Genomic DNA, 12,562 nt, shown 5'->3' on the forward strand with positions numbered 1-12,562 from the left:
TGTGGCGCAGTCCCAGGCCATGCCGTGGGATGCCAGGCCTTGCCACGTCACATGCCATGTGCCACGCGCCACGCTGTGCCACGTGCTACGCTGTGCCGTGTGCCACGTCCTGTGCCATGCCATGCACCACGTCGTATCATGTGCCACATGCCACACTGTGCCGTGCCACATCCCGCGCCACGCCACACCAGGCCAGGTCCCGTCCCACCCCATGCTGCCATCCCACGCCGTGCCACGTGCCCTGGCGAGGACAACAGGCACAGCCTGGCCACTGGAACACAGTCCCTCTCTGCCCACAGACACCCTGGTACATGGACACCCAGACACAGGGACATAACCGCTCAGCGGCCCATGGGCCGAGGTCAACACTTTTATTTCCTTCTGCCATTATACAAAAATACAGGGGTGCCACAAGCCCACGGCGGGCATCGCCCGTCTCACAGTACCAAAAAAATATTGATATTCATAAATAAGATCTCATTACTTTCATAGTTTAACACAATATAAAACAAGTTATCATAAAAATAGATATTTATATATTAAAAACATGTCCTTAAATATTTCTTCCCACTGCAGGGATGTATTAAATTAACCCCAAGATTCAATAAATACGATAACCACACAAATATTAATGTATAAATTAGTGGGGAGGGGGTGGGTGCCGCCACCCACCGTCACAGTGTGGTGGCTGGAGCCAAGCCCCTGCCTGGCACAGGCAGGGCTGTGGTGGTACGGCCCAAGGGGCTCGGGGACGGAGGGACACTGAGGGTGCAGGGATGCCCAGTGCAGAGGGAAGGGCATGGGGTCCCTGAGGACACAGGGATGCTGAGAGCGTGGGGACACCAAGCGTGCAAGGGTGAGCACAGGGACGCTGCACAGGGACAAGCGCGGGGACACCAAGCACACAGGGACACTGAGAGCACAGGGGTGAGCACGGGGGGTGCTGCGGGATCGGGGTCACTGAGTGTGCAGGGATGAGGACAGGGATGAGCACAAGGACATTAAGCGTGTTGGGACACAGAGCTTGTAGGGACACCGAGTGTGCAGGGACACCAACATCAGGGGAACACCAAGCATGCAGGGACACCAAGCTCACAGTCTTTTGCTCCCAGATACTCTCTGGGGTCAGCAAACTCAGCGCAGGGCAGGCAGGTACGAGCAGGCCAAGGGTGACAACGCCAGTGGCACTTGCCGGTGGCAGCAGTGCTCTCTGTGGGCTGGGGCCGCACCCTGCCGGCAGCACGGTGGGTGCTGGGTGAGTGGCCCTTAGTCAGGCTGGGTCACCGGACCCATTGAATCACTGGAAAATCCGGCAGCGCTTGGCAACAAGGGACGGCTCCATCCCACAGCACTGGGCACCCAGGGAACACCCAAGTGTGCCGGAGCACACGGCTCCCTGCAGCACCAGGGCTGCCGATACATGGGGGAGCTGCCAGGGGCAAAGCAGGGCTGTCCTGCAGCCGAGCGGTGGCACGGGGACAGCTTGGTCCCCACGGCAAGCTGAAGTGACGGGAGCTGCTTCGTGCACGCTCGCATCCTCACCCGTGCGAGCTTAGAGGGTCTCTGCAGTGCACCATGGCCAGCCAGAGAGTCTCCACCCTGGGGATGGGGATGCGATGGGGATGAAGATGGGGACAACTCCGGTGACATCAGGGCTACGCTAGGAGCGTGCAAGCAGCCATGAGCCCCGGTGTGATCTCCGCTTCTCCCGGCGCCCTCCGCGGCTCCTGCCCTCCAGCTGGGCACTGAGCTTGGCCATGAAGCGGGCGTAGCTCCAGAGGATCCGGCACCCCTCCAGCTTCTGCTGGAAGACCTTAGTGGGTGCTGTGGGGCCGGGTGGGGGCCGGCGGCCCGGGGGGAGGCTGGGGGCCGGGAAGAGCCCCTCCAGGTTGTTGAGGAGCCCTCGCACCTTCAGGTGGGTGCTGGCCAAGCGGCGAAGGATTTCAGCGCCAGGGGGGTTGAGGTCGCGCTGGTGCCGGGCAATGTCCTGCAGCGCCTGGGCCATGCGGGTCATGGTCCCCCGCAGCGCCCCAGGCCCCGTCACTGGTCCCCGCAGCCATTCGGGTAGATGGTTGGTGCGGCAGAGGTTGTTGATGGCCAGGTGCTGGTCCTTCTCCTGCCCGGGGATGGGGGGAAAGGTCAGGGATGTGGGACAGAAGCAGTATGGGGACCGCCCCCCGCCAGCCCTGTGTTGCCCCACGGAGGGGACAGGAGCGACCCCTCACTCCAGGGAAAGGGACTCACATAGAAGGCGAAAAGCTCCTGTGCATCCTCAGCCATGTGCCTCACCAGCGCTTGGATCTGCTGCAGGGTGGGGGGTTGCAGGGGCCGCCCCCCCTGGCCCGGCACTGCCCAGAGGATGAAGAGCCCTTTGGTGACAGCTAGGCAGGAAAAGGAGGTAGATGAGGGACATTGGAGCATCACTGGGTGCTGGGATACAGCCCCCTCTCCGCGCTGGAAAGGCTCAAGCTCACCAGCCCCCGTGCCACGGTGGCAGCTGCCGCAGGAAGAGCTCAGCCCCGCGCGCCCATCACCCTGGCATCAGGCCTGGAGGCAAGACTGGCGTGTGCCAAGCACATGCATCCCCCTGCACCCAAGTCCCCGGTCCTGCTGCAGGGATGAACCAGCCCCTGTGACAAAAGCCTGCTGGGGACCTGGTCTGGAGGAGGATGAGGATAATGAAGATGACATTGAGCAGCCAGGCGCTGCAGTCGCTGCCCCAGCAGCTCCCCCTGTCAGCACAGCGCAAAGGAGGGGACAGTGGTGACACTCCTGGATCTGGCCCCTCGGCTCTGGCCAGTGCTGTCCTGGCCCTGCTATCACCCACAGCCGTGTGCCAGGGGTGACTTTGGATGCAGCGCTGGACTAGCACACAGCATCTGGTCCTGCTACACTGGGGCGGGGGCTGAAGGGCTTGGAGGGCTGCAGGAGCCGTGCCAGCGAGCCAACCCCTGACCCTCTGCCCTCAGGCTGCAAACTGACCCCAAACTGTGTCCCCCTCCTGCCCACCTCCTCCCAGCATCTCTTCTCCCCCGAGGACGAAGGGAGTGCCCGTGGGGTGCCCATCCCTGGTGGTCCCCGTCCCACGTGCATGGGGTGGGGTGGGGGGAACGTCCCATGTCCTGGCACCCTTGGGACGTGACACTGCAACGGCACAGGGAGGGACAGCCTCAGGGACACCATCAGCCACCTCATGCTGACTTAACCCCATGTGGGCCCTGCCGCTGCGCTCCCCCGCTGGGGCTCCCAGTCGGCTCAGCACAGCCAGCGCGTGAGCAAGAGGGTAGTTGCGGGATGCCGACGGACACCTACCTGCCAGCACGCCCAGGGGCCGCCTGTCGCACCGCATGGCCGGGGCAGGGTGTTTCGGCGCGGGGCCGCCGGGCGCGCGAGCGACTTCCTTACTGCTCGGCGATGGGGAAGCTCGCCTTTTAAAGTGCACCCATTCGCCCCCACCTCCGAAGGAGGCACCCGGACTCAACGGAAAGCCAGAGAGAAGTGAAGCCATGCCCCGGGGGCCAATGAGCGGGGTGAGCTGCCCCGGCGGGAGGAAATGATGCTGGCCAGCCGATGAGGTTGTTCTTCGATTCAGTTCCTCGAGGGAGTCCCGGCGGGTCCAGCCTGGGGAGCCCATGGTCCCACTGCTTGTCCTGGATCCAGCCGCGCTGGTGTCACTGGAAACCGTGACCTGGCTTCTTGGGGAAGGGCCGCTTTGAGTCACCCCTGTTTTGCTGCTTGGTGCCCAATGGGCTGGTTGATTTGAAAAATGGCCTCTGCCACCCCAAAACACAAATGCAAAAGAGGGCAGCAGCAGTGGCAGTAGTGGGGCTGGCACCTGGGATGTCAGCCATGTGGGGTCACCCATGTCCCATCATGGGGGCTTCGCATCCCGAGTCCAGCCACGGGAGCCAAAAATCTGCCCTGGGAAGGAGGAAGTGGAAGCCCAGGAAGCACGGAGCACCCCGCCGTGGCTGGGGACTGCACCCGGCTGGTGTTGGGAGATGCTCCCAGAGGATGCTGTCTCTGTCTGCTCATACCTGCCCATGCCTCTGGGTGATGACTTTGGGTGCTAGCCAAGTGGGGGGCACAGGGTGGCATGGCTCAGCCCCTCTGCCTGGCAGCACCCATGGGTGCCCCCAGTGAGGGAACACAACTGCCCTGCGCCAAGCAGCCACACCGGGACCTGTGCAGGGCCCTGGGACTTGCCCAAGGGCACAGGGGCTGAGGGCAGCGGAAGCCGGTGCGGTGCAGGCAGCACTGCCCTCACTGCTGCGTCAGGCTTATGCAATACCGCCGCGGGAGAGCCCAGCTTGCACAGCCCTGGCTGGCATTGCCACAGGGCCCAGCACGGCCTCAGCGCTGCTGGCGGCACCTGGTGCAAACCCCCTTGTACCCCTAAGCTCCCCTTTCCCAGCAGATGAAGCCTGGCAGGAGCCTGGCACCGATGGGTGCTTTTTCCACTCCATAAAAATGAATGTCGTTTATCAGCTTTTTTGAGATGCATTGCATTCTGGTTGATTTTGGTGACCATCAAAAGCTGCCGGCACGAGCAGAGGAAGCCGCCCCATGCCAAACCTCTCCTCTGGGGCAGAGGAGCATAGCCGTGCCTCACTTCCAGAGGAAGAGATGTTTTATTTTCCCATAATTTCCCTTCCCCAGCTGCCCCATGACCTGCAGGACTCCCTGCTGCGGGAGCAAGTGTGGCACTGCTTCCTCCACCAGCTTCCTCCTTCTCCTCCTCGGGGTGTCCCTCGGCAGAGGTGGTGGCTGGGCTGGGTTCAGTGGGGCTGGGATGGGCAGGGCTGTGCCCAGGGAAGCCCTGGAGGAGTGGAGGAGCCAGCAGAACATCCTTCTCCCTCCACACCTGCTTGACTAAAGTAGTTTATCCATCTGGCCATCTGTCTAGCCAGACAGGCTGTTAGCCATCTGTCTGACCAACTACCTGTCCATCCATCCATCCATCCACCCATCCATCCCTCCACCTGCCCACCTATCCATCCACGTCTGTCCACGTGTCCACCCAATAAACCAACCATCCATCCATCTACCCATCCATCCATTCACCTTTCCATCCATCTGTCCGTATGTACATCCATCCACCCACCCATCCATCCACCCACCTGCCCATCCATCCATCCACTTGTGTATCCATCCACCAGTCTCTCCATCCCTCCACCCATGCATTAATCCACCTCTTCATCTATCCATCTGTAAATCACTCTGTCCATCCATCCATGTCTCCATCCCTCCCTCCGTGACCCCATGGGCCCTCCAGCATGTGCAATGCCACGGCAGGACCCCAGGGCACCCAGGCCAGGCAAGCAGGACCACGCAGGCAGAGCGCACCCACCCTCAGATCCCCATCACCACAGTGGCCCCGGCCCCTCTGCACGGCACTGTCACCTCTCAGGGCTCCATGCGGGGTCCCTGCCGGGCCGGGCAGGAAGGCGGCCACCGCGGTGGCCTCCCCATCGGAGGAAAGTGGGTGGCAGAGGACTGTGCAATACCCAACAGGGACAAAAATAGCACCAGTGACCGCATGGGCCGGCTGCAATTTCTTCATCACTTCAGTGCGCGTCACAAGTGTCTCATGACTCTGGACAAGAGACCGAGACAGGAAAGAAAGCGCCCGGGGAGGTTGCAGGAACCTGACGGCTTGCAAGCGTGCAGGAGGTGACGCAGGGAAGACACGGCCAGGACCCAGGCACCCTCCCCTTGCTGCATGGCAGAGTAGAGGGCAGTTTTTGGGGACAGGACAGGAGCAGTGCTGTGGTTGCCCACCAGCCCGAGCCCTACCAAGCTGCCCAGCCCAGGGGGAAAAGTCCCTGGAGAGGTTTCTGCTGCGCTCATGCTCCCACCAAGTCTCGCTCACTGAACAGGTGCAGCCCCTGGGGCCACCCAGGGACTGGGGGGGCCCATCTGCACAGTTGCCCCCACACAGCCACAGTCCCCCAGGGGGTCACAGGACCCCACACGCACCCCAGGAGGCGACAGCCCTGACCCCGTGCATCCCACTTTGCTGGAGGGGACCATGCTGCTAGGAATGGGGGCGGACATGGAGACACGGTGATGGTGCAGCAGGGCATCCCCAGGCCTGGGGTCAAGTTCAGCCCTTCATGCCTCGGTTTCCCCCAGCTGGGGGAAAACCAGGGGGAAGGGCAGAAATGGGGGAGCGGGGCCCATGCCTCAGTTTTCCCAGGGCTGGTGACTTGATGGGGGCTGCAGCCTTTGTCCCTTTTCCACCCAAAATAAGTGGCAGGCGAGCTGGCCCTGTTGTGGTCACCTTACAGTGGGGACACAGGGGGTGCCACATCCCCCTGCCCCATCCCAGCCACTCCCATGCCACCAGGGCCACATAGAAATAAAAATAATAGGACTTTTATTGACTTATTAAAAACTATGTGAAAATACAGCTTGGGAAGAGTTGGGGGGGGGTTCACTGCCACCTCCCGCCCCCAATGCATAACAGCCCAGGCAGGGGTGTGGGGCCACCCCAGAGGGGACACAGGGCTGGGGCTGAACCGCAGCCCCCCACTGTCTCTGCCTTGGAGGGTTTTGGGGTGCTGGGGGGAACCCTGGCTCTGGGGATGCTTACACCCCCGATGGGGCTGGGGTGCCCCAGAGCATCATGGCAGCACCCCCCCACCATGGGGACCACCCATGGGGACACACACAGGGCATTGGGACGTGTCCTGCCAGCCCCGGGCAATCACTCCCAGCACTGTGGTGGCACATCGCTGCTCTCTGGCATGTCCCCCCCATGTCCCTCTCCACCAGCAGGCCCCCGGGGGCACCTGCCCTCCTCCTGAGCACCCAGCCTGGGGGCAGAGGATGGCACAGTGCTGCCCTTCGGCCTCGCCTGCAGGGTGGCACGGTGGGGACTGCTTCCCCCTCCCACAGGACACCGTCCCACTGCCACGAGGCCACTGGGCCCCTGAAGCCACCATGCCCCCACATCCCCAGCAGGCAGGGAGTGATGCTGCACCCAGCTCTGCCCCACACCAGAGGAAGCCTTAAAACTAAAAAATAACAAATATAGGGGGTGGGGGGGAAGGGGAAGCCCACCGTGCCACCGCGCTGGGCCACCCGGTGTGGGGACAGCCAGCCACTATCTGCTGCTCTCCTGGCGCTGCTGCAGCAGCTGGATGACCTCGGCGATACCCTCCTCAGGGACCTGCCAGGGTGGGGGACAGAGCGGGTGTCAGCTCTGGGGACACACCCCCACCACAGCGGGTCCCTGCGGAGGGGTAGGGGCTCACCAAGGCATGATCAAAGTTGAAGGTGCTGATGTAATACGCTGATATGTCGGCAGCGGCCAGCGGCTCGGCGATCTGCGCCACGATGCCACACTCATCTGGGGATGCAAAGGGATCCTGGGGTGAGGGGTAGCCCCGGTGGCACGGCCATGGGGATGTGCAGGGAGAGTGACACCCCAAAGCACCCCCCGGGTAGAGGGAGGATGGGTGGTGGTGACACAGGAGGGGACATGGCCAACATGGCCACACTCACCGAAGCCCAGGGGCTGCCCGCCAATCCGCACCATCCGCCACAGCTCCCCTGTTGAGCTGGTCAGCAGCAGGTCACTGGGGAACCTGAGGAGGGGGGCGAGGCCTGAGCATAACACCCCCCTAAGCCCCCAGCCCTGGGGATGGACGGACAGATGGACAACCCTGTGGATGGCACCTACCGCTTCTGGGTTTCGGCATCCATCACGATGGAGATGTAGCCCTCGATGAGGGAGAAGGCGAAGAAGGTGATGGAGTCAAGGTCCTGGTTGCTGTCACCAGCCTCCCTTGGGGGGCTACAGAGCAGGGAAGGGGGGGGGGGGGGGAAGAAGAGAGCCACAGGGCAGGGTCACGACCGAAACTGGGAGAAGGGCTTGTTGGTGGCACAGAGCATCTTCAAGCATCATGCTGGGATGCCGCGGGGTGAGCCAGCAGGAGGGTAGGAGAGGTGGGGATGGGAGCAGGTGCTACCCACAGGGTCTGATCTCGTACAGCCACCGGACTGGGGGGGCAGTAGGTGCAGCCACACGCAGGATAGGGGTCACACCAGGTTTTGGGGCATTCTGGAAGTACCATGGTGCCTCTGGAGCAGGAGGGTCCCACCACAAGAGACTGCACCCTGGGGGACATGGGATGTCCCAGCCAGGAGCATCCCCACACCCCAGCACTGTTCCCACCAGCCTTTTGCAATCCCCCCTCCCGGGCTTTGCTGCGATGTGGAGCTTCTCCCCCAGGTCACATCGGGCCTCCCATGTGGCTGCAGCTGCCCAGCACACTTGGGAGGGCAAAACACACCCAGAGCTTCAAAGGCCACTGGGAGCAAGGTGAGGGGACATGTCATCACAGTTCGGGTGGCACCGGGCAAGGGGCCATGGCTGAGTCCCCATCCCTGGGACCCACCTGTGGGAGTAGAAGAGGACATCAATGAGCATGGTGGCAATGGCGGGCAGCGTGTCAGGGGCCACGGTCAGGACACAGAAGCGGGTCTGGGGGCTCTGTACGGGGTGCAGCGTGGGGCTGGCAGCTGGCAGGGGGAGAGCCACCCGTCAGGCTTGGGGACAGTACCGCAGTGCCACCCCGTGGCCACCGTAGCCACAGCTTGGCATCCCTCAGGGCGCAGAGGTACCACCAGTGGGAGCTGGAGCATCCCGGCAGGGACCGGGTGGCCCTGGGGGACATGAGACTTCGTGTCACTCACCCGGCTTGGGCTTGAGGAAGCCATTGCTGACATCATCGCAGGTGATGGGGACGCACTCTCCACCCTCCTCCTTGTAGATGTCAAACTCCCCTGCCAGCGTGTGAATCACCACTGGCAAGTCCCGCTCCCGCACCTGGCCAGGGGTTCAGGATCAGGGCTGGCACCGCCACCCCTTCCCTCAGCCCCCCCGCCCCAGCCAGGCACAGCAGAGTCCCCGCCCAGCTCCACTGGTGGGACCAGGCACCAGCATCCCTGTCCTCATCTGGCACTCACCAGTATGAAATCGGTCTGGTAGGTGGAGAGCATCAACACCGAGACGTGGTGCTCGGCCAGCGGCACGATGACCGACCTGGCGATCTTGGTGACACCAGTGGCCTGGCAGCCGGAGGGTTCCCGGCCATTGGAGACGACGCTGAGCACCAGCCACGTCGAATCCGCCACCTGCATGAACTCGGAGGGCGGCAGCTCTGTGAGGGATAAGGGGAGACTGAGACACAAGGCTCCCTCCCTGGGGCTCGTCACAGCTGAACAGCATCTGATGCTGCAAGTCTGGTCCGTGCTGCAGCGCTCACACCGGCTCAGGCACCGCATGTCCCACTGTCCCTCGGGAGATGAGCTAGCCTGGCAGAGCCAGGACAGGATCAGCCCCAGACTTTGGGCCGGAGACGCTGGTTTGTGGGTGCAGACCAGCCCCATCCACAAATGGAACAAGCCAGACAGGGCTCAGCTGCTCCAGGTGCTGAGACAGTGTCTGAATTCAGCTGCAGGAATGAGCGGGGCCAAGGCTATGACCCCACCCCCCAAGCCTGGGACGCATCTCTCCTCCCCATGCCAGCACCCCGGGCTGGATGCAAGGAGGTGTCAGGGTGCACCACACCCCAAAACTGGCACTCCAGGGCCTTCGGGCTGCCCAGCTCATCCTCTGCCCAGGGGTGCTCAGGGAGTGGGGATGGGACACGGGGCTTGGAAGGGACGAGGGAAGGGCCAGCCCCCTGTCCCAGGGGTGCCGGCACCTCATGCCAGCCCAGCGGGGACAGGCCAAGCCCAGACTGGCCAGGGGCCAGGGCTGCCTCCCAAAAAGCTGCTTTTGTTGGCAGGGAGGGCGCGCTGGCTGGTTCCTTCCTGCCCCAGGACGGGGGGGTGGGTGAGGGCTGTGCTTGTTCCCTGCTGCACCCACCCTCCTGCCCAGGAGAGGAGCTGGCGCTGCCGGGGTGCCCCAGGGCTCATCCAGGAGCCCTTCTTCCCCCCTCAGCGCTCCCTGGAAGGGACAGGGTGCGGTGGGCACCAGACTGTTCTCCCTGCTTGGCAAAGGTGGGTGCACCCATGAGAGATGGCTCTGCACAAGCACCCGGCCCTTCGGTGGGCACCCAGCATCCCAGCCCAGCTGAGAAGGCAAACTCGTCACACCAGTGGCAGAGGGGAGGTCACCCCAAGGAGGGGGTCCAGCACCCATGCGGGGGACCCCATCATGGGACAGGGTCCACACCCCGCTCCCGAACCACAGCTTGGGGCAGGGTGGGAGCGGGGCCGGATCCAGGGGCCTCAGCGGGTGTTTCCAGCGCCTGTTCCTGCGCAGGAAGCGCTAGAACGGCCTCGGCTCCGGCCCAGGGCTGAGTGTTGGGGCCGGGGGGGGACACACACAGGGACATGGGGACCAGTCCCAGCACTCGCCACTTAATGGCTTTTCAACACCACCCTGGGCGAGGCCATGAGAACACGGAGGGGACCCTGCTGTCCCTGTGCCACCCACCCCAGGGCTTAATCCAGATCCCCAAGGAAGAAGGGGGTGCAGCTCTCCTCTGCCAGGGGTCCCCTACCCGGCCCCACAGTGGGGGGACGCTGGCAGCCCCCCAGCCCCAGGGGGGGTACACACAGCACAACGGGGCCGCCAGCTCTCAGGACCATTGTTCGGCACTTCCCGCCCTCCCCTCGGGATTGAGGAATATTTGTCCACAGGCCCCGAAATAAAACAATACGTGGGGAATAGCTCTGGCTCTTGGTGGGGGGGAGAGCTCAGCCCTGTGGTCCCTTCCCCGAGCAAAGGGCCAGGGAGGGAGGTGGGAGCTGGATCTGGCCGGTGGGCGCCCCGTGGCCAGAGCACTGACCCTTGCTCCTTGGGGCACATCCAAGGTGCTAAGCTGCAGCTGGCTCTTGCAGCCTCGGAAGGAAGGTTTGGGTGTGGGAAGCCAGGACACGATCTGGCCCCTCCAGCACAGCCCGTTGGGCCGGTACCCCCGGCAGGACTGGCGGTGAGGCCGATATATGGCACACGCTGGGTCACCAGCAGCGGGGACATCGCCGAATGACACCTCCCACGGAGGGGGACAGGCCTGGAAGGGTTCAGACCCCCTCAGGACACCCCAAAACCTGGTCCCTGCTGCCAGGCAGCATCCCCAGGGAGGGCTAACCCCTGCCAGCTTGGGTGGGCACAGATTTAGCCAATTAGCCCCGCTCTGCCAAAGTGCCGGCTGGCCTGGGCCCTCGCCGGGCAGGGAAAGAGATGAAAGCAGTCAAAGGAATGACGGCAGGAGGTCTGGCAGCAGCACCCAGCGCAGGCAGGGAGCCCGAGTGCTGCCTGCGGGCATCCCAGGAGGTACCTGCCCCCTGCACAGAGCAGCCGGGTTTTGGCTGGCACTGGACTCCCCGCAGACCATCCCCAGCAGTTTCACAGCCTGGTCCCGTGAGTTGGCAGAGACGCGGCTCTAGCTGGGAGGGGGTTATTAGGGCAAAGGCAGCCACGCTGGGAGAGCCTCAGCCAGGCAAGCTGGTACATCCCCAGTACAGGCGCCAAGGGGATGGGAGCTCCGCGGCCAGGAACCCTGGGGATGGGCATGTGCCGAGGGAGCCTCACTACGAGCCAGGACTTGCTCCCTGTGGCCCAGGCCTGGACCACCCCTGCGCTTGGCCAGGCTGAGAACATACGCAACTCGTGCCTGTGGTGCCAGCCCACCCTGAGAGGGACGGGGTGGCCGCAGAAGCCACCGCACGGTACCTTTGAAGCCCTCCTCATCCAGCATGATGGTGTAGTCCTCGGGGGTCTCCGTCAGGCTGAAGAACTTGCACCTGAAGAAGAAACAGGCGCTACCGACCCCAGCAACGCTGCCTCCCGGGGCCGGGGGGGGCGGAGAGAGAAAAAGCTGTAGCGGTGCCGGGCACCGGAGGAGGTTGAGGAGGGTGGGGAGGAAGGCCAGTACCTGCAGCGCTGGGGCAGGAAGAGCAGCTTGAGCAGGGGGTGGGTGTAGAGCCAGAGCCCGCGGCGGGCCAGGCTCAGCACCCGCACCCGGTGCTCCAGGATGTGCAGGTCCATGGCGGCCCCGCGCCGCGCCGGCCCCCGCCGCCGCCGCCCCTATAAGCGCGGCCCCGGCCCGCCCCGCACCGCGGGAGGGGCGACGGCCCGGCCCGCCCCCGAGCCCCGGAGCCGCCCCAGTGCAGGGCGCCGGTGCCCGGCCCGGCCCCGACCCGGAGCCCTGGGTCGGGTGGGGGGGGCTCAGCCGGGCCCGACTCTCCCTCTCCCAGCCCTGCCCAGCTCAGCCCCCGCCAGCACCAGTCAGGCTGGGACTGGACCCACTGGGACCCCAAATGCCAACCCCACCAGACACCCCTCAACCCCGGCCAGGCTCACCCAGCTCCTCCACGCTCAGCCCTGGCCCTAAACCCACCGGCACGGGGAGGACGAGCCCCAACGAGGCGGCCCAACAGCAGGGCTTTACCAGAACCAGGGCAGCGGCCACAGAACGACTTGCAGGGGCAGACGGGAAACACAGCACCACAAACAGGCCCTGTCCTGTGGCCACCCCCTGGGAAGAGGGAGTTCTGGAGCAAGGAATGGAGGTTCGGGCAGAATTCCTGCCTGGAGGAA

The 12,562-nt window shown here is 64.0% G+C and overlaps 2 protein-coding genes across 3 annotated transcripts; both read right to left on the reverse strand.

Annotated features, from left to right (window-relative positions):
• Positions 1-342: 342 nt before the first annotated feature.
• Positions 343-2,374, reverse strand: OSM (oncostatin M). The gene is made up of 2 exons (XM_075110238.1): positions 2,245-2,374; positions 343-2,116 (listed from the first exon to the last, which is right to left on the reverse strand). Exons 1-2 carry the CDS (start codon positions 2,278-2,280, stop codon positions 1,661-1,663), a joined length of 492 nt encoding a protein of 163 aa, XP_074966339.1. The 5' UTR covers positions 2,281-2,374; the 3' UTR covers positions 343-1,660.
• A 3,988-nt stretch (positions 2,375-6,362) lies between these two features.
• CASTOR1 (cytosolic arginine sensor for mTORC1 subunit 1) lies at positions 6,363-12,076 on the reverse strand. 2 transcript variants are annotated; one of them, XM_075110212.1, is made up of 9 exons: positions 11,898-12,073; positions 11,696-11,766; positions 8,977-9,170; positions 8,704-8,836; positions 8,406-8,529; positions 7,688-7,801; positions 7,510-7,592; positions 7,260-7,354; positions 6,363-7,174 (listed from the first exon to the last, which is right to left on the reverse strand). In XM_075110212.1, exons 1-9 carry the CDS (start codon positions 12,008-12,010, stop codon positions 7,109-7,111), a joined length of 993 nt encoding a protein of 330 aa, XP_074966313.1. In that variant the 5' UTR covers positions 12,011-12,073; the 3' UTR covers positions 6,363-7,108. The 2 variants fall into 2 exon arrangements, with proteins under 2 accessions (XP_074966313.1, XP_074966314.1); XM_075110213.1 differs by having other exon boundaries at positions 6,370-7,174; positions 7,264-7,354; positions 11,898-12,076.
• Between the last annotated feature and the right edge of the window lie 486 nt (positions 12,077-12,562).

This window comes from Phalacrocorax aristotelis, chromosome 15 (genome assembly GCF_949628215.1).
Source record: "Phalacrocorax aristotelis chromosome 15, bGulAri2.1, whole genome shotgun sequence".
NCBI classification, from domain to species: domain Eukaryota; kingdom Metazoa; phylum Chordata; class Aves; order Suliformes; family Phalacrocoracidae; genus Phalacrocorax; species Phalacrocorax aristotelis.